This window comes from Chiloscyllium plagiosum, unplaced genomic scaffold (genome assembly GCF_037043375.1).
Source record: "Chiloscyllium plagiosum isolate Xiang-an unplaced genomic scaffold, Cpla_swu_hap1 HiC_scaffold_6, whole genome shotgun sequence".
Classification (NCBI taxonomy): domain Eukaryota; kingdom Metazoa; phylum Chordata; class Chondrichthyes; order Orectolobiformes; family Hemiscylliidae; genus Chiloscyllium; species Chiloscyllium plagiosum.
The window spans coordinates 106,779,041-106,803,402 of record NW_028270144.1 but is presented as its reverse complement, the minus strand read 5'-3'; the positions used below and the strand labels follow the sequence as shown (position 1 = coordinate 106,803,402).

Here is a 24,362-nt window from a genome sequence, read left to right as displayed (position 1 = left end):
ATATACCCATCCAGATGCCTTTTAAATGTTACAATTGTACCAGCCTCAATCACTTCCTCTGGCAGCTCATTCCATAAACGTACCACCTTCTGAATGAAAAAGTTGCCTCTTAGGTCTCTTTTATATCTTTCCCCTTTCACCCTAAACCTATGCCCTCTAGTTCTGGACTCCCCCACCCCAGGGAAAGGACTTTGTCTATTTATTCTCTCCATGCCCCTCATAATTTTGTAAACCTCTATAAGGGCACCCCTCAGCCTCCAATGCTCCAGGTAAAACAGCCCCAGCCTGTTCGGCTTCTCCGTATAGCTCAAATTCTCCAACCCTGGCAACATCCTTGAAAATCTTTTCTGAACTCTTTCAAGTTTCACAACATCTTTCCGATAGAAAGGAAACCAGAATTGTACGCAAGATCCAACAGTGGCATAACCACTGTCTTGTACAGCTGCAACATGACCTCCCAACTCCTGTACTCAATGCTCTGACCAATAAAGGAAAGCATACTAAACGCCTTCTTCACTATTCTATATACCTGCAACTCCACTTTCAAGGAGCTATGAACCTGCACTCCAAGGTCTCTTTGTTCAGGAACGCTCCCTAGGACCTTACCATTTAGTGTATAAGTCCTACTAAGATTTGCTTTCCCAAAATGCAGCACCTCTCATTTATCTAAATTAAACACCATTTGCCACTTCTCAGCCCTTTGGCCCATCTGATCAAGATCCCATTGTAATCGGAGGTAACCTTTACTGTCCATTGTACCTCCAATTTTGGTGTCATCTGAAAACTTACTAACTATACCTCTTCTATAAATGATTAAAAGAAGTGGACGGGGCACCAATTCTTGTGCCAGTTGGATCTTGTGCTAACTCGTTTGCATAAATAGATCTTTCTAGCTGTATTTTTGACAATAATAAACTTTTAAAAATTTGATAACAGACCTTGACTGAGATCTAAAAGTAAGACATGGTGGAAACTACAAAAAGCAAAGCACCTGTAAAAGGCAAGTGAGAACTTGGCCTAGTTTGTGTTGTTCAGATTTACAGTATCTTAAGTAGTGTTTGACAAGAGAAACAAGGATTCAGAATTAACCAACGTACAGCTGTATAACTGAAAAAGTCACTTAAGTTTTTGTTTCTATGTGCATTTATTCAACAAAATCTTTTTGACAATCTTCGATTGCAGCCTTCACTGGCAAAACTGGCCATTATTTTATTTATTGAATTGCACTGATTTGGTGGTGTTAGGCCATTTGAGTTCTGTAGTATTTTTGGTAAAGCATTGTTGACTTGATGCTTGTGTTTTGAGCCAACAAGTGTTTTTTTTTGGAGGTATGGCATGCACTTCTAGTCAAATGTTGCCATAAGACTTCAGCTGATCTCTTGATATTCTTTTAAGCAGGGGGCGTATTACACACAGCCTGTGTATGCAGCACAGCCTCATGTAATCCATCATACCACAGTGGTGCAACCCAATAGCATTCAACCTGCTATCTACCCAACTTCTGTCCCTGCTCCACGGACCAATGGGATGGCTATGGGAATGGTTGCTGGGACTACCATGGCAATGACAGCAGGTATATCATGCTTAATAGTTTCATTTGTAAGTGTATGCATTGCTATAACAATTTCTCTTTATGTCACTTGATGTGCAAATATCAGTCAATCCCTTCTCTGGAGATGAAAGTACCACGAGGATTTATAATATGGCAAAGTGGCTACATGAAAATTGAACCATTTTGAGGTTTCTGCATTTTTTTAAAAAAGAGGGGCACAGGATAGTCTATATGATCCAAACATGACCTTCACAGTTCATCTGTCAAAGGATTGACAATCTGATATGTTTACTGTTTGTGTCTCCACAGATGTTGTCAGAACTTCGAAATTTTTCTAGTATTTTATTTCATGGTGTACACTTTTCAATATATTTAATCTAACTGCTGAAAGCAATTACATATAAATCTGCAGAATTTCAGTTAATATCTAAATTGCCTCAACTAGTTATACTGCAGTTTCCCACTGCATGGATTTCTGTAATGGAGACACTTCTGAAATCTAGGCTTGTTTCTAAACAATTCAAAGATCATCTGCCCCCTGAAAGAACACATAATCTAGTGTCTTTCTCATTTTCCTCTTCAGCACTGGAATTTTTATTTCCCTTTTCACATAGTGATGCAATTCCTTTCGAAAAACTTCAACTGACACTGTTCACACTTTGAGATACTTAACAGCATTGAGTGATTCAGATACGAAAGGATACTTCCTCATGTCACCATTGCTTCTTTTGCCAGTTAACTTACATCTGGCAGCACCTTTGAGTCAAAGAAAGATTGGAAAATTATTGATTTTTTATTTATTGTCATGTGTTCCGAGGTACAGTGTAAAGCTTTGTTTACAAGCAGTGCAAGCAGATCATTGTGAGCAATGATATACAGATCGAAAAGACTTAGAGGCACACAGGTTACATTGAACAGGATGTGTGCCAGATGAGGTCAGCATCACAAAGAGCAGCATTATTTGAAGCTAGAATGTCCATTCATCAATCTAATACAACCTGGGAATAAGCTGTTTCTCAACCTGATGGTGCATGTGTTCAGGCTTCTGTCTCTTCTGCCTTACAGAAGAGGTTGTAGGAAATCATTACTGGGGTTTGATAGGTCTTTAATATTGGCAGCTTTCCTGCAGCAGTGAACCGTGTAAATGGAGTCCATGGATGGAAGGTTGGCTTCCGTGATCGTCTGGGCAGTGCATACCACCTTTTGTAGTTTTTTTACGGTGCTGGGCACAGCAGGTGCCATATAGGTTATTATGCACCCGAGCAGTATGCGGTCATTAGTACATCTGTAGAAGTTGATGAGAGTCCTTATGAACATGCCAAATTTCCTGAGTCGTGTGAGGAAGAACAGACACTGTACTTGCGCTTTCCACTCACTCTCCTTAGGAAGCATCTCGTCCAATCCTGGTACCTTATTTTAAGTACCAACAATCTATTCATCACCTCCGCCATATCAATTTCAAACCCTTCTAGTGTCTGAACTATCTCTTTCACCGTGACCTGAACATTATTTTCCAAGGGTAAAGTATTCATACCACAGTAATATTCCCTGCCTTTATGCGTAATTCCCTTTTTGCGCTCTAATCGACTTCGTTATTCTTAGCATCCTTTTACTGTTTATACACTTGTGGAAGACTTTTGGATTCCCTTTTATAGTTGCTGTTACACTGATGATTTATTGTGCTAACATGCTCATCTAAGCTTGCACATTAATGGTCAACCATTTAGTGAAGTTACCATCCTTTGTTTTTAATTGCAATCATTTAATATTCTCCAATTGTGTGCTTAACCCCCAATCATAGTAGGATCATTTGCTGATCAGTAAGTGAAAGAAAAATATAAGTACTTGCATTTATTTGGTGTTTCATCAGATTCTTCAAGTATCCCATATTTCTTCTTGTGCAGTTCATTGCTTTAAATGAATGGTTGTTATAAAGTGAGCACAAATTTAGGCTGGTCTATTCCGACTCTAACAAGTGCAACAAAGAGAATCTGACGAAAGGCAAGGTGTCTTAACATGTTAGTAAGAACTTTAGCTTAAGCAAAGTACTTGGAGGATGGCGTTCAAGTTCCCTACAACTAGTTTAGTCAGTTGTGACAGGAGAAAGCAGGCATAGCACCAACTTGGGAAGGATTAACAGGTCAAGAAAATGGCAAGGTGAATACATCTAAAAAGCCTCTTATTCTAAATCACTTATCTATCTTAAGAAGCACCTTAATGACAGTGAAATTTGAAAACCATTAGAGTACATGCTTGAGGGAAATCATTTGATCTTGTATGTTCTGCGAAAAGAACTATTCATGTGCTGTACAGTTTGAAACAAGAATTGCTGAATATTCTTATTATCTTCTGTGGTATATCTAAAGTGAATATGGGAAGGATAAAGTTGTATATTAAAGTAATGCAGCATCTGTTTTAAAAGGTTCACGATTTTTTTCTTCTGTTCAGAAACAAAGTTGTTCAAATAAATGTCTGTACTAACCTGAAGATTTTATCTCCCCTGCCTCTCAAGGGACTCTGCTGACCACGCCACAACACACCCAACTAGGACCACATCCTGTTTCTGTGCCAACATACAGGACTCAAGGAACACCTGCATATAGCTATGTACCTCCACATTGGTAAATTTCCAAACCAACTCATGTAAGTAAAGCCACAATGTTAGTGAGTATTTGACTGATGTGTATATAAATGTAACATAGCTGAAAATGTGTTGCTGGAAAAGCGCAGCAGGTCAGGCAGCATCCAAGGAGCAGGAGAATCGACTTTTCGGGCATGAGCCCTTCTTCAGGAATGAGGAAAGTGTGCCAAGCAGGCTAAGATAAAAGGTAGGGGGGAGGGGCGTTGAAAATGCGATAGGTGGAAGGAGGTTAAGGTGAAGGTGATAGGCCAGGGTGGGGGTGGGGACGGAGAGGTCAGGAAGAAGATTGCAGGTTAGGAAGGTGGTGCTGAGTTCGAGGGTTGGGACTGAGACAAGGTGGGGGGGAGGGGAAATGAGGAACTGGAGAAATCTGAGTTCATCCCTTGTGGTTGGAGGGTTCCTAGGCGGAAGATGAGGCACTCTTCCTCCAGCCATCGTGTTGCTATGGTCTGGCGATGGAGGATTCCAAGGACCTGCATGTCCGTAGTGGGGTGGGAGGGGGAGTTGAAGTGTTGAGCCATGGGGTGGTTGGGTTTCAAAGAACACCTCTGGGACACCTGGACCAACCTACCCAACCACCCCGTGGCTCAACACTTCAACTCCCCTCCCACTCACCTTCCTAACCTGCAATCTTCTTCCTGACCTCCCCACCCTCACCTTAACTTCCTTCCACCTATCGCATTTCCAACGCCCCTCCCCCAAGTCCCTCCTCCCTACCTTTTATCTTAGCCTGCTTGGCACACTTTCCTCATTCCTGAAGAAGGGCTCATGCCTGAAACGTCGATTCTCCTGCTCCTTGGATGTTGCCTGACCTGCTGCGCTTTTCCAGCAACACATTTTCAGCTCTGATCTCCAGCATCTGCAGTCCTCACTTTCTCATATAAATGTAACATACTCAAGTTGTGAAAATTGATTTTCAGTATTTAGTAAATTCATATCTTAAGTCATAGAAGACTGCAGCACAGAAAAAAGACCCTTCAGCTCATTGAGTATATGCCAGTCAAAAACAACCACCGCATTTTCTAGTATTTGGTCCATTGCCTTATATGATATGGCATAGTAAGTGTACATCTAAATACTGTTACAATTTTGAGGGTTGCTATCTCTACCACTTACTGAGTTCCAGATTCCCACCACACTGTAAAAAGGTGTTTCCTTACATTTGCTCTGAACCTCCAGCCTTTTACTTTAAATGTATGCCTCTGGTCATTGGTCCCTCCCCTAAGGGAAAATGTTCCTCCTGTCGATCCTATCTGTGCCCCTCATAAGTTTGTATGTTTCAATTATGTCTTTCCTTCAGTCTTATCTGCTCCAAGTAAATAACCCTAGACTATCATAACTAAAACTCCCTGGCCCACGGAACATTCAGGTAAATCTCCTTTGTACCTTCTGCAGTGCTATCACATACCCTCTATAATGTGGAATCCAGAATTGTGCACACAACTCTAATTTGACCATAATAACCTTTTATACAGTTCCAGCATAACTTCCCTGCTCTTAAACACATTGTCTTGGCTAATAAAGGCAAGTATCTCATTCATTCATAACCACTTTTATCCCTGTCGATCATCTTAAGAGACTGGTGGACATGCACAACAAGGCCTGTCTGATCCTTGGTACTTCCTAGGATCCTAATGTTCATCCTGTATTCCCTATATATTTGTTTGTCCTGCTCATGTGCATCGCCTCACACTTGTCTGGATTGAATTCTATTTGCCACTGATCAGTCCATCTGACCAGCCTATCTATATCCTCCTGTAATCTAAGGCTATTCTCCTCACTATTTACGACCGCACCAATTTTCATTTCATTTATGAATCTACTGATCAAACGTCCGACATTCAAGTCTAAATCATTTATACCACAAACAGCAAAGGGCCCAACATTGATCCCCGTGGAACTCCACTGGCGGCAGGCTCCAAGTCTCTCCAACGCCTTGACTATCACCCTCAATTTTCTGCCACTCAGACAATTCTGGATCCAATTAGCCAAATATCCTTTAATTCTGTGGGATCTTTCTTTCCATGTCAGTCTCCCATGAGGAGTCTTATCAAAAGTGACTGAAAACAACAAATGCTGGAAATCACAATGGGTCAGACAGCAACAATGGAGAGAGGGAGAGAGCAGGCTAATGTTTTGAGTCTAGATAACTTCTTCAGAGCTCTGATGAAGTCATCTAGACTTGAAACATCAGTTTGCGCTCTTTCTCTCCATAGATGCTGTCTGACTCACTGTGATCTCCAGCTTTTGTTGTTTTCAGTACAGATTCCAACATTTGCAGTAATTTGCTCCTACAACCTTATCAAAGGCTTTGCCGATGTCCAAGTAGGCTATGCTAAAGGCATTGCCCTCATCAACATACCTGGTCACTACTTCGAAAAATTCAGTGAAGTTGCTAAGGCATGACCCTTTAGCAAAGCCATGTTGGCTGTTCTTGATTAATTCTTACCTCCCTAAGTGCAGATTTATTCTGTCCCTCAGAATTACTTCCAATAATTTCTCCACCATTGATGTTAGCCTGATTGGCTTGTAGTTTCTTCGTTTATCCCATGCTACCTTTTTGAATAATAGTAACACATTGACTGTCATCCAGCCGATCTCCTTCGGCCAGCGGAATGATTATTATTGCTAGAGTCCCTTATTTCTTCCCGTGCCTCACTGAAAAATCTGGGATGTATTTCTTCCGGCCCCAGACTACTCAGGACCTCCTCTCTTTCTATGCTGATTTCTTAATTTGTACGCAAATTGGAACTGTGGTCCTTAATGGGTCCTCATCTTTTCCTAGTTATCATTTTACCTTTAATGTACTTCTAAAATAACTTTAGATTTTCCTTTATTTTACCTTGCATTATTTTCTCATGCTACTTTTTGCTCTCCTCATCCCTCTTAAAGGTTCCTCTTGCACATTCTGCACTCTCCTAGGCTTCTGTTTTGAGCCCTTGGTATCATAAGCCTCCCTTTTTTCTCTTTATCCAAGATTGGATATCTCTCAATATCCAGGGGTTGCTAAACTTTTTGGTCGCACCCATTATCTTTATTGGAAAATGTTGGCCCTATACATTCCATATTTCCTTCTTGAATGCATCCAACTGTTCTGACATGGATTTCCCAAAAGATATCTGTTCCCAGTCAACTCTGGCCAACTCATACCTAATCTTATTAAAATCAGCTTTCCTCAGCTTGCAACTTTGATTTCAGACCCATCCATCATCTTTTCCATAACAGTCTTGAATCTAATGGAGTTATGATCACTCTCTGCAAAATGTTCCCCCATTGATACTTCAACCATTTGTCCAGCTTCATTACCATAAAAGTAATTCAAGGACAGCTTCCTCTCTTGTATGGCCTTCAGTGTACTGACTTAGTAGGTTTTCCTGGATGCTTTTTAAGAATTCTGTTTCCTAGTGAACCTTTAATGCAATGATGACTCCAGTTAATGTTGGGCAATTTAAAATTCTGTACTGCCACTTCCCTATTACTTTTAATCTTCCCTGAAATTTGCCTCCATATCTGCTGTTCTATTTCTCTCAGACTGTTGGGTGACCTGTAATAGACTTCCAGCAATGTGATTGTTCCTCTTTGATTTTTTATGTTCTATCCACATGGCTTCGTTTGCAGATTCTTTTAAGTTTTAATCCCTCCTTACTGCTGTAATAGATTTTCGAATCAATGCTGCGACATCCCCTCTTTTCCCAATTTCCCTATCTCGCCTGAAGAACTTGGAATATTGAGATAACAATACTGCTCCGGTCTTAATTACGTCTCATTGACCTTATGTCCCCATGTTCTAATTTGTGTCCTCAACTCATCTGCTTTGTTTGTTTGATTCCTTGCATTAAAATAAATACCATCCAACTTTGCCAGGCTTCCTGTGCCTCAAATGGCCTACATTTTCTATGCCACATTGACTCATTTGCTGTCTCCTCTAATTTGGCCATTCATCTCCCCATTGCTAACATTCTGTGATCCCTCGCCCTGCACCATTTTTCCAGCCAATCATTCATCTGACTAACCTCTTATTTCTATGCTCACTAGCATGTGGCAGCAGAATGAATCCAGAAATTAAACCTTTTGGTTTCTGTTTTTAACCTAATTCCTAGCCCCTCAAATTCTACTTGCAAGACATCATGCCTTTTTCTACATATGTCATTGGTACCGATAAGCATCATGATCCCTATATGTTTGTCCTTCCCCCTTCAGAATGCCCTGCAGACATTCAGTGACATCACCGATCCTGGCATTGGAGAGGCAACATAGTGGTCTCTCTTGTGGCTGGAGAAATGCCTGTCTGTTCCCCTTGCAGTTGAAACTCCTACCACTGTAGTCCTGCTGTTGTCCTTTCTCCTCTCTTGTGCTGCAGATCCACTCATGGTGCCATGAAGTCAGCTCCTACTGCTTTTCTCTACACCGTAATCTTTGCCAACTATCTCCAAAACGATATATCTGTTAAAAGGGGGGGGGAAGGCCACAAGGGAATCCTGCACTACCTGCCTTCCTCTACTGTACCTGATGGTCACTCATGTCTTTCTGCTTGTTTAGCCTTCAGCTGTAGTGTGACCATCTCACTGAATGTGCTATCCACAACATGCTCAGCATTGGGGATGCTTCACAGTGAATTCACCCACAGCTCCAGCCCCACACTGTGGTTAGCCAGTACCTGCAGCTGGACATATTACCAAGGACAACTGAAGCTTCCATGATTTGCCACTTAGCACAGGAGGAGCAGATGTGACTTCTGTGCCATGACTTCTCTTGAGCCCCTTAGTTAATCCCTTGTTTTTGAAAAGAATGCTTATGTAAGAATGCTATTAACTTTCCTTGCACTAATTTTATTTATCTCCCCCTACTTTGCTGACTTCTATTCCTTTTATTTACATTAGACTAGATTAGACTAGATACAGTGTGAAAACAGGCCCTTCTGCCCAACAAATTCACACCGACCTGCTGAAGCGCAACCCACCCAGACCCCATTCTCCTACATTTACCCCTTCACCTAACACGATGGGCAATTTAGCTCGGCCAATTCATATAACCTGCACATTTTTGGACTGTGGGAGGAAACCGGAGCACCCGGAGGAAACCCACGCAGACACGGAGAGAATGTGCAAACTCCACACAGTCAGTCGCCTGAGGCGGGAACTGAACCCGGGTCTCTGGCGCTGTGAGGCAGCAGTGCTAACCACTGTGCCACCATTTCTGTTGTTTATTAGTTCATCCATTCTTTCAAAAAATAATTTCGAACAACTCAACATACCACTTTCCTGTGATGTCACTGTTTAAATTGTTTTCATTATCAGCAGTGCCGTGGAGCTGCACTTGTTAAACCAGGACTCTCTTTTAAATATCCCCTCACTAGCTCCCCTTGTTCTGCTAGGCCCCCAATCCTGGACCTCATTATATTCCTTTGCTGGCTCCCTGGCATCTACTGGGACCCTGACCCTGATCCTGATCCTTCACATATTCTGTTAGTGACTTGCCTCTCTTTCTCCTCAGTTGAGGCTGAAGAGCTGGGCCCTCAATCTGGGTCTCACTGTATCCTATTACTTACAGCTTCTCTCTGCTCAGTTGAAGCTGAAGTGTTGTGTGGATGTAAAGTGTAATTTTTAACTTAATTTTATCATACATTAGCATTTTGGTTTTAGCAAGTTTCTAACAAGCCCATTCATTTCAGGCTTGAATGTAGAATATTCCTTGTCAACTGTTTTGCTCCTTATCTCATTTCACACAATTATTTCTGAATATGTATAAGATCAATTTCTACTGGCCAAATAGCTTTTGTTACTGCCTTACCCCTGCAGTGTATTTTTCATGTAGCCAGAATTAAGTTTGGAAAAACGAAACTCTTGAGAAAGTGGTCATCTTATATTCGCAGTGCTGAAAATATTTCAGATTTTCTTCAAGAACGTAAAATTTGGGACTGGGAAAATCATTGGGCTTAACCTGCAAAATCTTGATGTTTAACTTGTCTAACCAGATATGCAACACAAATGGGTCAAATGCCCAACAATCTACTTAATTGCCCACAGGGGAGTTAAAAATGATTTCTCATTTCAGCAGAAATGGAAATTCTATTTTTCCTGGCTCTGATATTCTTTAATGCAGCCTCTAAAAAAGCACTGTAATTTTGCTGTAGTACAATGTTCTGTACTGTTACATATGCAAGTATAACCAATAATGTGTGTGTTTCATATTTTGCCCCGAAGCATGATCGTATTTACCTTTTATTTTGCATTTTAGCACTGAACTGATCATTGAACTGGTTTTCAACAACAGCATCAAAGTCCTTAATCCATGATCAATGCATTGCATTATTTTGTTAAATCCATTCACGGATTCCCTGCCTGTGCTGCATTGATATACATTTTATGTCTACTGGGATGGGTATATAAAAGATACAAATCTTCCTGATCCGGATGCAGTCTTCGTTTTTTGCTGTCTGCCATATCATTTTTCTTTCTTTCAAGGAATGCAGGCATTTCTGGCTGGGCCAGCATTTATTGTCCATTTCTAGTTGCGAGAGGACAGTTAAGAGTCAGCCACGTTGCTATGGCTTTAGAGTTGGTAGGCCAGACTGGGTAAGGATCGCTAGTTCCTTCCCTAAAGGACACGAGTGAGCCAGATGTTTTTTTTGACAGTTGACAAGTTGTCATTAGACTTTTAATTCTTGATTTTTATTGAATTCTACCATGGCAGGATTCGAACCCAGGCCCCCAGACCATTACCTAGGTCTCTAGATTAACAGTCCAGCAATAATACCACTAGGCTATTGCCTCCCCTTGTAAAATGATACTTATGAAAAAGCTTTGAATTTTTTGACAACTTGAAGTTGCTTTCCAGTTTTACGGAGTTAAAATATAAGCCTGTTTTCTCTCATGAATAGCCTAAATATGGTGGCTTAATGATCTTGCCGCTTGAGACAGTTTATCCTAGTTTCTCCATTTATCTCTCAAATGTTTTTCACCCTAAATTTGAATTAAAGATTTTTACAGATCTAACTAATAACAATGTCATTTTAATTGTAAAGACACCCCTGTGAAGGGAATATGTTCCTCAAATGAGGATTTGCTCTCAGTAATGTAAAAGGCGATTTGCTTACTAGCATTAGTTATAAAGACACCTTGTGTGAATGAATGGCTTTGTGGGGGGGAGAGGATATTTCTCTCAAACTTGGCGCCTTTTGAGGCGGTGACCAAGAAGATGCATGAAGACAGAGCTGTAGGCACTACCATGGATTTTAGCAAGGCTTTCAACAAGGTTCAGCATGATAGACTGGTTAGTAAGATTAGATCACATGGGATCCAGGAGAGCTAGCCAATTGGATATAAAATTGGCTTGACAGTAGGATTCAGAGGGTGATGGTAGAGCATTGTTGTTAGGACTGGAAACCTGTGATCAGAAGTGTGCCGCTAGGATCAGTGCTGGGTTCACTGTTGTTCGTCATTTGTATAAACGATTTGGATTAAAATATAGGAGGCATGGTTAGTAAGTTTGCGGATGACACCAAAATTAGAAGTATAATGAACAGTGAAGAAGGTTATCTAAGAATACAACATGATCTTGATCAGGTGGCCTATGGGCTGAGGAATGGCAGATTGAATTTAATTTGGATAAATGCAAGATGTTGCATTTTGGTAAGACAAACCAGGCAGGACTTACACAGTTAATGGTAGTGCCTAAGGCAATGTTGTTGAACAAAGAGACCTAGAGGGCAGGTACATAGTTTCACAGGTAGCCAGGGTAGTGAAAAGACGTTTTACACGCTTGCCTTCATTGGTCAGAGCATTGAATATTGGTGTTGGGCCGTCATGTTACGGCATTGGCGAGGCCACTTTTTGGAGTACTGCATACAATTCTGGTTGCCCTGCCATAAGGATGTTATTAAACTGGAAAAGGTGCAGAAAGGATTTACAACAATATTACCTGAGACTGAAGGGTTTGAGTTATAAGGAGAAGCTGGATAAGCTGGAACTTTTTTCCCTACACGAGGCTGAAGGTTGACCTTAGAGGTTTATAAAATCTTGAGAGGCATAGATATTGTGAAATAGCTAAGGTCTTTTCCCCAGAGTTGCGGAATCCAAAACTAGACTGCATAGGTTAAAGGTGAGAGGGGAAAGATTTAAAAGGAACCTGAGGGGACAATGTTTTGGTGCAGAGGGTGCATATATGGAGCAAACTGTTAGAGGAAGTGGCGAGTACAATTACAACTTTTGAAAGACATGTGAACAGCTACATGAATAGGAAAGGTTTAGGGGTAAATGGGCTAAACACTGCAAATGGGACCAGTTTAGGAAATCTGATTGACATGGATGTGTTGGACTGAGGGGTTTGTTTCCGTGCTGTCTGACTGGTATGACTGTGAATTACTAAATCTATTTATTATTGCTAACAAAATATAAATTTAACTTCTGGAATGGGATTTTCCATGAAACACAATTACATTCTGCATTTATAGAGTTGTATAGAGATTGTGCTTCAATTTCTTTGAACCACCCATTTTTGCAGCTTGAAAATTGAGAAAAACAAATTATGTACACCATTTTAAATTGTGATTTAATTTTGTCTGTCTACATATATACTTGCCCTGCTATAACTTGTGGAACGTTATTGAGTTTATTTCCATTGATAAATACATTGCAAGCTAATGTATTCATTGATTATTGTATTTGGTGACAATAATAAAACAAAAGCAAATTAAATATATCTGTGCAATACTACTAATTTTAAGCACAATGCCATCCCATGAACTTAGTGTTTTTGTTGTTTCACCTTGATAAGAATGAGAGCCACCCATTAACTAGTCTATGATCAGTGTACCACCAAAGTCTGTGTTAGCATCCAAGATCGAGGTGTTATCCTTTGAAATGTGTTCCTTGAAGGATTGGTGAAAACTGATTGGGGATAGTAACTTTTTACTCTTTTACAGGATGAGTGTCTCTGGCTCAATGATTTGTTGTCCATTCCTATTTGCCCTTGAAGGCTGTGGTGAACCATTTTCTTGAACCATTGAATTCTAAGTGATGCAGGTCCATCCAGAGTGCTATTAGAAAAGGAGTCCCAGGATTTTGACCTTTACAAACAAGGTGCAATAGATCACTTAGTCCTGCAAGCCTGTTCTACCATTCAAATAATCAGGGCTAATCCTCTTCTTAAAGCCATATTCCTGCTCTCTCTCCATAATGTTTGATGCCTTTGTTATCAAAGAATGTATCAGTCTCTTCCTTGAATGTACTTAGTGATCTGACCCCCACAGCCTTCCATGGTGGTGAAATCTACAAATTGACCACCCTTTAAGTGAAAAAATGAACATAGAGCTAGGAGGAGGAGTGGGCAATCCAGTTCCTCTCGACTACTTTGCCATTTAATATGATTGTGAATAATGTCATCTTTGCCTTTCCTGCCCCCAAACCCTTTAGGTCATTATTAATTAAAAATCTAACTTCTCAAAATCAGTGTCCCAGCATCCATTACTGGGGTAGTGAATTCCATTCATGGCCCTTTGAGAAAAGTAATTCCTTCTCATCTCTGTTTTAAATCTGCCTCCATTTAGCCTAAAACTAGACTAACGGTCTTTTATTCTAGATTGCTTCAATGGAAGACATCTGCTATGCATCTACTCGTATACCTCGATTAGACCTTCTGTCATCCTTCTAAACTCTAGCATATAGGTCTAAACTACTCAGTCCTTCCTCATTAATTCCAGAGATGGAAAACTTTCGGGATCTTTCTGTGAACTTCCTCAGATACAATTGCATCCTTCTTCAACTAAAGGGACCAAAACTGTATGCAGTACTCCCGATGCAGTCTCACTAGTGCCTTATACAATTCTGTCAAAACATCTGTGCTTTGATACTTTAATTCTCTCGCAATAAATGCCAAAACTTCATTTGCCTCCTTATTGCCTGCTGTACCTACGTAATAGGTTTCTATGACTCATGCTTGAGGACACCCAAATCCCTATGCACTGAAGTATTTTGAAGGTTCTCTCAATTTAGATACTTTGTCTTTTTGTTCTTCTAACCAAAATGCACCAATGCACTTTGAACTCCATATGCCAAATATTGGCCCGATTTTCTAACGTACCCATATCCATTTGTATATTTCCTAATTGTAACTTATTTTCCCACCTATTTGTGTCATCTGCAAATGTGGCTGTAGTGTGTTCTATCCCTACATTCGAGTCATTAATATAGATTGTTAATAGCTGAAGCTCGTGGGTCAAACCCTGTAGCTCCCCACTAGTTACAGCTTGCCAATCAGATAAAGGCCCATTTATCTTGACACTACTTTCTTTTGATTAACCAATTCTCTATCCAAGCTAATGTATTACCTTTATTCCCATGCGATCTTACCTTGTATATTGGCTTTTTGTTTGGCATTAATCTAATGCCTTCTAGAAATCCAGAAATGCTATATCTATAAAACCTCTATTATCCAGTTTGCTTTTTACATATTCGAAGAACACTAGGAAATTAAACACAATTTACCCTTGTTAAAGCCATGTTAACTCTGAGAGAAAACAAACTTGGGGAAACTCAACAGATCAGGCAGCATCTGTGGAGAGGAAACAGTCAACATTTCGAGTTCAGTGACCCTTCTTCACTCTGAGGTTACATTTTGACTTTACAAATTATCTGATTGAAACATATAAAATTCTAACAACAGGCCTAGCCAGAGTAGATGCAAGGAGGATGTTTTTCCTGGCTGTCTAGAATCACAGTCACACAGCTTAAGGATTACGGAGTAGGCTATTTAGAGATGAGGAAATCCACTAAGGAATCCACTAAGGAACAATAAGGAGACCAGTTCCTGCACTGTACTGTTCTATGTTAGTTCTGCCATCTCCAGTACTGGCCTAGTGAACATTTGCTGCACTTCATTTATAGCAAGTATGTTCTGTCTTGTGTAGGGAGACCAAAGCTGCACATACTACTCCATTTGTAGTCTTATCAAAGTCATTTTACAGCTGCAGTCAGGCATAGCTACTTCTGAACTCAAATCCTGTTGGAATGAAAGCTCACCCACTATTTGCCTTCATAATTGCTTACTGTACCTGCCTGGTTACTTTTGTTGACTGCTGAACAATCCACTCGGACTCCTTTGTACATTCACATTTCCCAATATATTGCCATTTAAATAATACTTTGCCTTGCTGTTTTTCACATTTGAAGTGTGTAACTTTGCATTTATCCATTCTATACTACATCTAGCATTTGTTTGCCCCCATATTCAACTCGTCTGTATCACTCCTGATGCCTCCATGCATTCCTCTTCACAGCACTCAGTATTGTATTTGGATATCTCATCCAAGTCATTTATATAAATATTGTGAAAAACTGAGGCCCAAGCACTGATTCCTGCAGTGCACCACTATTCTCTACCTGGAAAATGACCCATTTATTCCCACTCACTGACAGTGAAGGAACTATAATATGTTTTTCAAGTCATTATAGTATATGGCTGGGGGGAGGGGGGAGGTGAGCATGTAGATTCTAAGTTCCTACGTATTTCCAGCCCATATCCTTCTAGATCGTAGAGGTTGCAAGTTTGGAAGGTGCTGTCAAAGGAGCCTTTAAAAGTTACTGAACTGCACCTACAACTCTTGATAGTAAAGAACTGAATGGTTAAGGTGGTAAAGGGATGCCAATCAAGTGGTCCACTTCATCTTGGATGATATCCACCTGTTGTTTTGAGCTCATTCATCCAGGGAAGTTGAGAGTATTCCATCTCACTCTTGACTTACCACTTGTGGTAGTGGACAAACTTTGGGGAGTCAAGGGATGAGTTCCTCGCTGCTGAATTCCCCAATCTCTCATACTGCAATATTTATAAGCATTCTCCTGTTCAATTTCTGGTCAATGGTTACCCCTATGATATCGATAGTGGGAATATAAGTAAGCCATAGGTGGTGTCCTTGAATGTCAAGGAGAAATGGTTATCGATTCTTGATTGAGGTTGTCAGTGTCGCACACTTGCATGGTGTGAATGTTGCTTGCCACTTAGCAGTTCAAGCCTCGTGATGTTCAGCTCTTGCTGCATATGGATGCAGAGTATTTCAGTAAATGAAATTTTGCAAATGATGCAGAATATTGTGAAATCATCAGAGAACTTTTCCATTTCTGACCTTATGATGGAGGTAAACTTGGTTGAAGGAGTTGAAGAAGTTGAGTCCAGCACAGTAGCCTGAGGAACTATTGCATTGTTGTACTGGTACAGAGATGATTGACCTCAATTTCAAACAATCACCTTCCTTTGTAAGTATGACTTCACAGAATTTTCCCACTGATTCCCATCGATTCACCTCATGCCACACCCAGTGAAATATGCTATTGATGTCCAGGTTAGTAATCTTACCTCCATAGTATCCAAAGGGAGTTTTCTGGAGTTGTTTTCAAGGGATTAGAAATTAATTGCAGAAAGGTGGAATGAATTGAATAACACTTTCAATGAGCTGATGTCAGTGTTGTCGACAGATCCTATAAATTGTGTAGTGTGATATTACAGTATTAATGAAATATGTGCAGCACATTAACTAATGGTTCTCAAATCATGCCACGTAAAGCACTGCGTGATTCAAACTAAATGATGTACTCCTAGTTGCCAACAGGTTGAAAATATTCTTAAATAGTACATACATGAAGATCTTCCCTTTTCTCAAATCTGTAGCAACTGAGGGCTATTTGCTTTGAGTTGAAGGACTTAATTATCTTATATTGGAACTCATTCTGTACAGAATTTGGCAAATCATGTGTTCACTGCAGGAGGTACCGTTTAATTTACAGCTGGAAGCTGTATGCAGTTTCTTTCACACATGGTTGTGTTTGAGGTGAACTAAAACATCCTTGGAGGAAGCTTACTGCAGTGAGACTTTGCACTGTCATTAAGAAAAGTGTATGATTTTTAAATAACATTTTAGAAATCAATGCTCTCACCTAGGACCCTATATGATATTTGAACTTTTCAATAAATGGAGATGCAACTTCATGCTATCATCAACTTCATGCTTGAGGTTTTCCAGTTGATCTTACATTTTCTTTTTTCTGCCATATAAGCATACCCAGCTTTCCATGGCATCAATTTATGGCACAACTGGTAAATTTGCAATATATTTGCTGAAGCATGGCAAAAGTGTAATGTGCCCCTTCTCCTGATTTGCCTCAGGCTGAAGCAGGATATTAAGAGCAAATGTTCTATTTGACTCTCTTCCAAGTCCTATCCTCTCCATCATAAAGAATTCCATTGGCCACCACATTAATTTCATTAGACTCCACCATGCTGCATCTTATCAGGTGTTGAAGTCTCTACGTGTGTTTTTGTTTAAACTACCACCAGACTTGACTATTCAATACATTTGTGGTCGGTCTTTTATTTTTTGCCCTGCGTCAACTGGAGTTCATCTAAAGTTTGTTATCCATATACTAATCTGCATCAAATCCTGCTCACTCATTGCTGCTGTGTTCACTGACCTACATGGGGTCTGACCAAAGTCTTTGAACTTAAAATGATCATTCTTGTTTTTCAATCTCTCCATGGCCTGATCCTGCTATATCACTAAGCTCCTCCAGCTCTAACATTCCATTTCCCCAACTCTGCTTGTTTGCATAACTTCCTTCCTCATTCCACTCCTCTTGCATTGGTAGCATGTATTATGCTGTATTGATCCTAATGTCTAGAATTCTGTTGTTGAACCTCTCCACTGCTTTAAGACTCTTCTTTAAAACTGATTTTCCCTCCTTTTCTCTGGCTAAGCTGCTGTGAAGCAACCTGCAGTCATTTATTTACAGATGCTATATAAATGTTACTACCCCAACTGTAAGTTCTGCTTCTCAGTCTCATCGCCTTACACTGGTCCACTTTAAATGACAACTGGCATTTCTGTATTAAATCCCTCTGGCTGTACTTGTTCCTTTTTTTGGCAGTCTGTTTCTTGTCAGCAAATTTGGTACTTAATCTACTCTTTAGTTCTTCTGGTTAATATTAACCAACTAATGTTATGACTCTTTACTGTTTTAACAGTCATTTTAGTATGTTAGTTTGCTTGGATTGTACAAAATCTACATTTCTTAAAAACAAAACAAATTGCTGGAGAAAAGCAGCAGGCCTTGGCAGCATCTGTGGAAAGAGAAGAAAAGTTACATTTAGAGTCCAGTGACCCTCCTTCAGAGTGCTTCTGGAGAGTCACTGAATTCAAAGCGTTAACTCTGTTTTCTCTCAAAGTGCAACCAGACTTGCTGAGTTTATCAGCAATTTCTGGGTTTTTTTGTTTTTGGATCTCCAGCATCCATATTTCTTTGTTTTAGAATTTAAGGCTAGGCCTTTAACATCTCAGTACTAAATTGTAAATAAAACTACATGAAATTACAGTTTTACTGAAGATAAATTACATACAAAATAGTTTTCTCAGTGTGAATGTGATTAATTGAATTCAAAGTAGCAGTTTTTATTATATGTTTTTATTAAAGTTGTGGTTTATGTTTTATCTTTCTGCAGATCTGGAGTCAGACATTGTATGCAACTACTCAAGTCTTACGTTGGTGCTTGTGCATTGAAGCCACATGGCACCGAATCTGTTTGCAAGAACAAAGTGCAAAGGTCACTTTATGCATCAGTTAGTGTTTTTATTTTGTAAAAGCTGCTTTCTCCAAATTTCTGCCTCGTTTAAGTTCTTTTCCATCATTGCTACTCAAAATTGTTTCAGACCAATGTGTTATCACTAGCAAGGCTTTGGCCAAAAAGGCCTATTCAATGGTGAGAATACATGTCACTCTTTTTAAAAAAAAAAAAAAATTGAGAGTCTCACCACTTCTATTATTGAGATCTTATAAAGTCTATACTGAAATTTAAATCAATGAGTCCAACTTGAATATGATGCACCAAACGCCAAGGAAGATAAATACATTCTTCAGTATTAAAGAGAAAATTGGCTATGTCTCTTTAATCTGATATGTAGGTGTTCTTGATCTCACACATTCTGATGTTGCATTTTAACAACCATAAAATTTTAGACATGTAATTTGGACATTAGTCTTTCTAGTTACATTTGAGTGTTATCAGAATTAATACTCACCACTGAAATGGCCTTTAATCTTTTTTTGTTTTTGACGATAGAATTCAGGAAAGCTTTGAGGGTTTAAAGGGATATAGAATTAATGGAGCACTCCACTCAATGCTACAGTGCAGTGAATTCTTAGGTTGACTTAAGTAACTCAGCATTATTTGTTTGTTGTTTGGCCAGAATCTCTGTTCAGGATACAGTGATTAGTTGAGTACCATTTCTCCCCACTACCAATCCCTTACAGCTATTAAGTCAGCATTGTGTTCTTTAAGTACAAAATACAGGTTGGACTGTATTAGAAATGCCATGGCGTTTGCTTCCTTCAGCTATCTGTCAGATCTGACTCAAAATCTGGATTCACAAAACAAAGCTTCTCCGAGAACCTGTGAAATCTTGCTGCATTACGATAAAATTGAACTCCTTGGAATTTTAAAATATTTTGTTAAGCAGTATCTCTTATCAAGATAATTTGGTTGTCAGCTTGTTTAAGTTATCAGCTGACATTGCAATCTTTTGAAAGCAGGTAAAATTACATTTAAATATTGTATAATTTTAAGTGGTGATAAAATTACAGAAGTTCATGCAGAGTTTTACTACCCTTGTCTTAATGAAAGGACCTGGCTAGAATAATGCTGCAGCTTTAAAACTCTGAAAGTCTTAGTTGACAGGAATTTGTGGGACAATGCCATCCACATAGAATGGGAACAGTGTGCTTAAATTTTTGAAAGAAGAGTGAATATTCATGTCCAGTGAGCTCTTTCTGCCCCGTATGGTAAAGGTTTCGGAAATGAATGTATATGACTGGAAAGCACTGACAAGGATATGAGGTAAAGCAAATTAAGATTTAGGAAGCATATATTTTCCTCCAACTTAGAAATGGCCACATATCAGAATTCTGTTAAAATACAGAAGCTGGGTTATGTTGCACAATACATATATAAAAATAATCTATGCTACTAAACAGGTACAAAACTTTATACATGAGTATATATATATATAAATATTAAAAAAACACACCCGTATTGTGTTTGTGGTTAGCTTAATAGACTGATTTCTGAAAAACAAGCTGTATGAGACCTAGATTTTACATAGAAATGTAATCAAATATATTAAACTCAAACAGTCTGCTCTTGCAGAAATTTTTATGTTCAGATCACATAATTTAAAGAGAGATTTAGTGGTTAATTTCCAAAAATAATTGTGGATGCATTATATGCACCCACTGCATTCTCAACCTAACAGATCTTAGTTGTATGGAGCAGCATTCTGCTAAATGTAACCTTTAGTAAAGGTGCGAAAGAGTATATTCTGCAATATCAAATACTTTTCAATGCTGATGTTTTAAGATGGTCATGTGCAGGTATGTTTGTTTACATTTGTGGGCAGTTGGTATATCTGCATTCTCAAATAAGATATGCCTCTTCAACGAGATTGTTGCAAAAGATGGGATTTTATGTCTTAGTGTTTCTAGTTTGCAGTTTTAAAACTAGTTTAAAGTATGCTCATGTATCAGACATATTTACTTTATAGCTAATCGTTAACACTTTTGAGCTACATGCCATTTGAAAATTTAAGCTCACTAATCCATTTTTTTTAAAAGCTAAGTTTGATTTTTAATCCAGATTGTTAAATACCAGAATAAACACTCTTTGGCCCATTATCTAAACTTGCTATATCACCAAATTTTAAGTATGGAACCTTTAAAGGCATTATGCTGTGGATTTAATCAAATAGCTAATTTATCAGTGAATAACTGGATTTTCTGGTTACTGGACTTTACTGACCATTTCCATCAAAAAATGCAGCACGGGTTGAATGTTCAGTTTTCCATTACTATGCTGTTAGAGATTTCATAGTGGTTATTTAGACATTATCCTTCACTATTTACAGAATGAAGTACTAATTAGTAGAGAAGTGCTCATGTCCCACCAGAATGGGGAGGGATAAGTTTTGTGGTTCTTAACTTGAACACTCTAGACACTGACTGAGAAACAGTCCAGCTCAGTAGAGCAAGAGAGATATCAAACATTGGATATGCAGAAATTCTGTTATCGCAGTTTGGTAGGAAATAAAAATATGACAGTTTTAAATTGAAATTGGTGAGCTATAGAGAATTGGCAAGTACAGATTTCTAAATATTCTCTACTATTCAACCTTGAAAGTAGAAGAAATATCACTGCAGGATTCCAATGTTTCAGCAACTACTATAGAAGGAAAGCAATTCTGAACAAAAAACCACTGTTAATGCAAATGATTGTCTTGTAGTTTTTTTTTCAGTGAAGTTTTATTTCACCTCATTGAGAAATTATAAGCACATCATCACAACCTAGTAAGACATTGATATTACTGCAATTAATATCAGATTTTTGCAGGACATTAATGGAAACACTTCAGCATCAGGTTTGGTACAAAGTATAGTATGCAAAGAGGTTGTGGTAATTGTTTTCACGTTGAATTCCCACTATTAGTTTTATATTAATTGAATTGGCACATAGGAACTATTTAGTGTGACATTAACTGGTCCTGTTGACCTACCTGGTTTTAAAGGTGTGAGAAGTTGTAATTCTTCAAAGAGGTTCTGTTTATGTCTAGAATCACGAAGCTTAATTTCCCAGTTGATTGCAATGGTCTGAGTTCTCACTGCCCTTTATGTTGCTGATGTCTTTGTAAATGAAGTCGCTTTAATTAAATTGACCTGTTAACTGGGGACAAATATTTCAGCCACATTTGATTAGGTCAGGTTCAGATTTAGCACAAATTAGCTAAACATGGTAAGAAAATACGTTATACAGTGGAACACTTACAAAACATTCTGATAAATTTGATTTTATTTGATAGAAATTTATATTTTTGGTAAATAGTCTTGTTGACTTTCCCCTTAGGTATACATTGCTAGGTTTTCTTCTGTTTGTAAATCTATCTGATTTCTTCACATTTGAAGAGAAATGTATGGTTTGCTCTTTCTTAATGCTTCTCACTGAGTCATCTTCAGGAAGAAGTAGGTTAACATTTTGAACAAAATTACAGTGCCTAGCTTTCTCGAGTAGCTGTTATGCTACTACATAGGGAATAGTGGTATAGATTTAGGAGCTTGGGTACTTTACTCTGCATCAAATGATTTTTTTTAACCTGACCTCATAATGATTAGTACTGAGACTGGATACCAGAAATAAAGTGTACATTATCAGCACTAATTACCTTGATGGCCATAATTCATGTTACTTTTCAAAAGATAATTGTTGGTGATATCTTTTAGATGGGAATTATTGAAAGTTATTAAATACTAGCCTTTTACACCTTAAAAATAACTGGTTGATTTTAGGCAACATTACTGCTGGTCATCAGAACACTTCACTCAAAGATACACCATTTGGCAGATCAGTATTTTATCAGAAAGCTGTCTAGATGTTTTGCTATTGCCAACAGATAAGGTGATAATCTCATCACAGACCACCAACTTTGGTTCTGATTTTGATAAAAGTCTGCACTCTCATTCCTATTTCCTCTGTGACTGTTGAATCAGGCCGACATTTCATTAAATATAAAATGCATTAAGTATAAGTTGTTACACCTGGTAGCAGTGATGCTTATGGTGCAGTGGTAGTGTCCCTAACTCTGAACCAGCTCAAGTCTCGCCTTCAGAGATGTGAAATAGCATCTCTGAACAGGTTGATTAGAAAATATAACTTTATTGCACCCTTAGTTTATATTCTTTTCAAATGTGGATTTCCTTTGATTTTGCAAGAAGAACAAAATATCTTGTTTGGAAATAACAAAAATGTATTGGAAGTGTTCCGAACGACTTTCCTGCTAAGTTCTTATTGTGTGGATTTGTTATGCAAGTACTTTGTGCTGCAGAGTATATATTAACAGTTGAACCTGCAGCGATGTTGCCATCCATGTATGTTTTCCTTTTTGTTCCTGCTTACCAGCTCACGAGCTAAATCAGATTTCTAACTTTTTAACTTTGCCGTAATTTTGAAAAGAAAAATCGACGCCCAGATTTCAATGTGTTTGCATTTTAATTGGACTAAGACTTTTCATACTGAATAATCATGCAAATTTTAAAAATTGGCATGATGCTTCAAATACTTCAGAATTAACATTAGAAACTTAAATTCAGTTGAACTGTGGAAGTTATAAACTGTTCTTTTAACGTTAAATGGCTAATTGGATGCTCCAGATGACTTGTGTATTTAAGGTTAGCCCTTTTGTTCTGGATTGCTTAGCTCAACCAGTGTGCAACTATATGACACAAGAAAAACAAGCATACAAAATAACAAGGATACTTGTTCAACATAACCAGGTTTTCCAGTTCATTTATGATTATACAAGACCTTTTAACAGATTTTTGTACATCTTTGCTAGATTAAAAAGTACTGTAATGCAAGACTTGAACAATGCATATTAATAGTTGTACTGGCCCAATTCAATGTCATAAGTACTTCAGAATATCAGATTTAAATAGGAGAGATTAAACGGTGTGTACGAGTGTTGCTCCTGTATTTTAAAGAAAGATAACCTAGGAAACCTTTGCAGTTCAGATATGTAATTTAAGCGCTTTTTACCATAAGTGTTATTTAAGTTGTTTAATGATTGATGTTTATTATTCTTAATAGAAAAAAAAACTTTATGGTTTAACTGAAGTTGGATGCTTCTTTGAGCTACAGGGAGCATTTCAGAACACAAGTCTGTGGGCTTTCCTTTTACTGTATTTCAATTGCAGTTTTGGACTTCCTTATTTTGAATTCTATTGGAACACTAATAAAGCAAGAAGAGAATTATGGAAATGTCATTGTCTTCCAAGCATAGTTCATAGAACGCAAGTGTTTTAATAACGCAGATTAGAAGTTACTTATGGAACCTGAAAGACCCACAGTTTACACTTGTGACTATGAAGTGTAAATCTGTTTTTTTTTATTTTGTTTTTTGGAAAAGATCAGTTAGTGATCTAAGTGACAGAATTAAGCCAAGAGTTTGTAATTGTATATTTACTGTAAGATGTAGAACATTCAATAACAATTAAAATGTTTACAAAAAAATTGATTTATTTGGTGTTTTTATATTTTGTGTAAAGTAGCAGAACAATTGATCGAATTTAAAATCAGAAAGCTTTT

At 38.4% G+C, this 24,362-nt stretch overlaps 1 protein-coding gene across 7 annotated transcripts in view; it reads left to right on the top strand.

The window, feature by feature from the left end:
- The window catches only part of fam168a (family with sequence similarity 168 member A), a 114,546-nt gene extending 90,712 nt beyond the window's left edge, over positions 1-23,834 (top strand). For 4 of the 7 annotated variants that reach the window (XM_087988321.1, XM_087988320.1, XM_087988316.1 and 1 more), the window contains 3 exons: positions 1,396-1,573; positions 4,065-4,195; positions 18,681-23,834. In XM_087988321.1, coding sequence (XP_087844447.1) covers positions 1,396-1,573; positions 4,065-4,177 — 291 coding nt within the window. In that variant the 3' untranslated portion in view covers positions 4,178-4,195; positions 18,681-23,834. The remainder of the gene's footprint in view (positions 1-1,395; positions 1,574-4,064; positions 4,196-18,680) is intronic. The other 3 variants (XM_087988317.1, XM_087988319.1, XM_043692190.2) reach the window with 1 other exon arrangement.
- Positions 23,835-24,362: the final 528 nt, after the last annotated feature.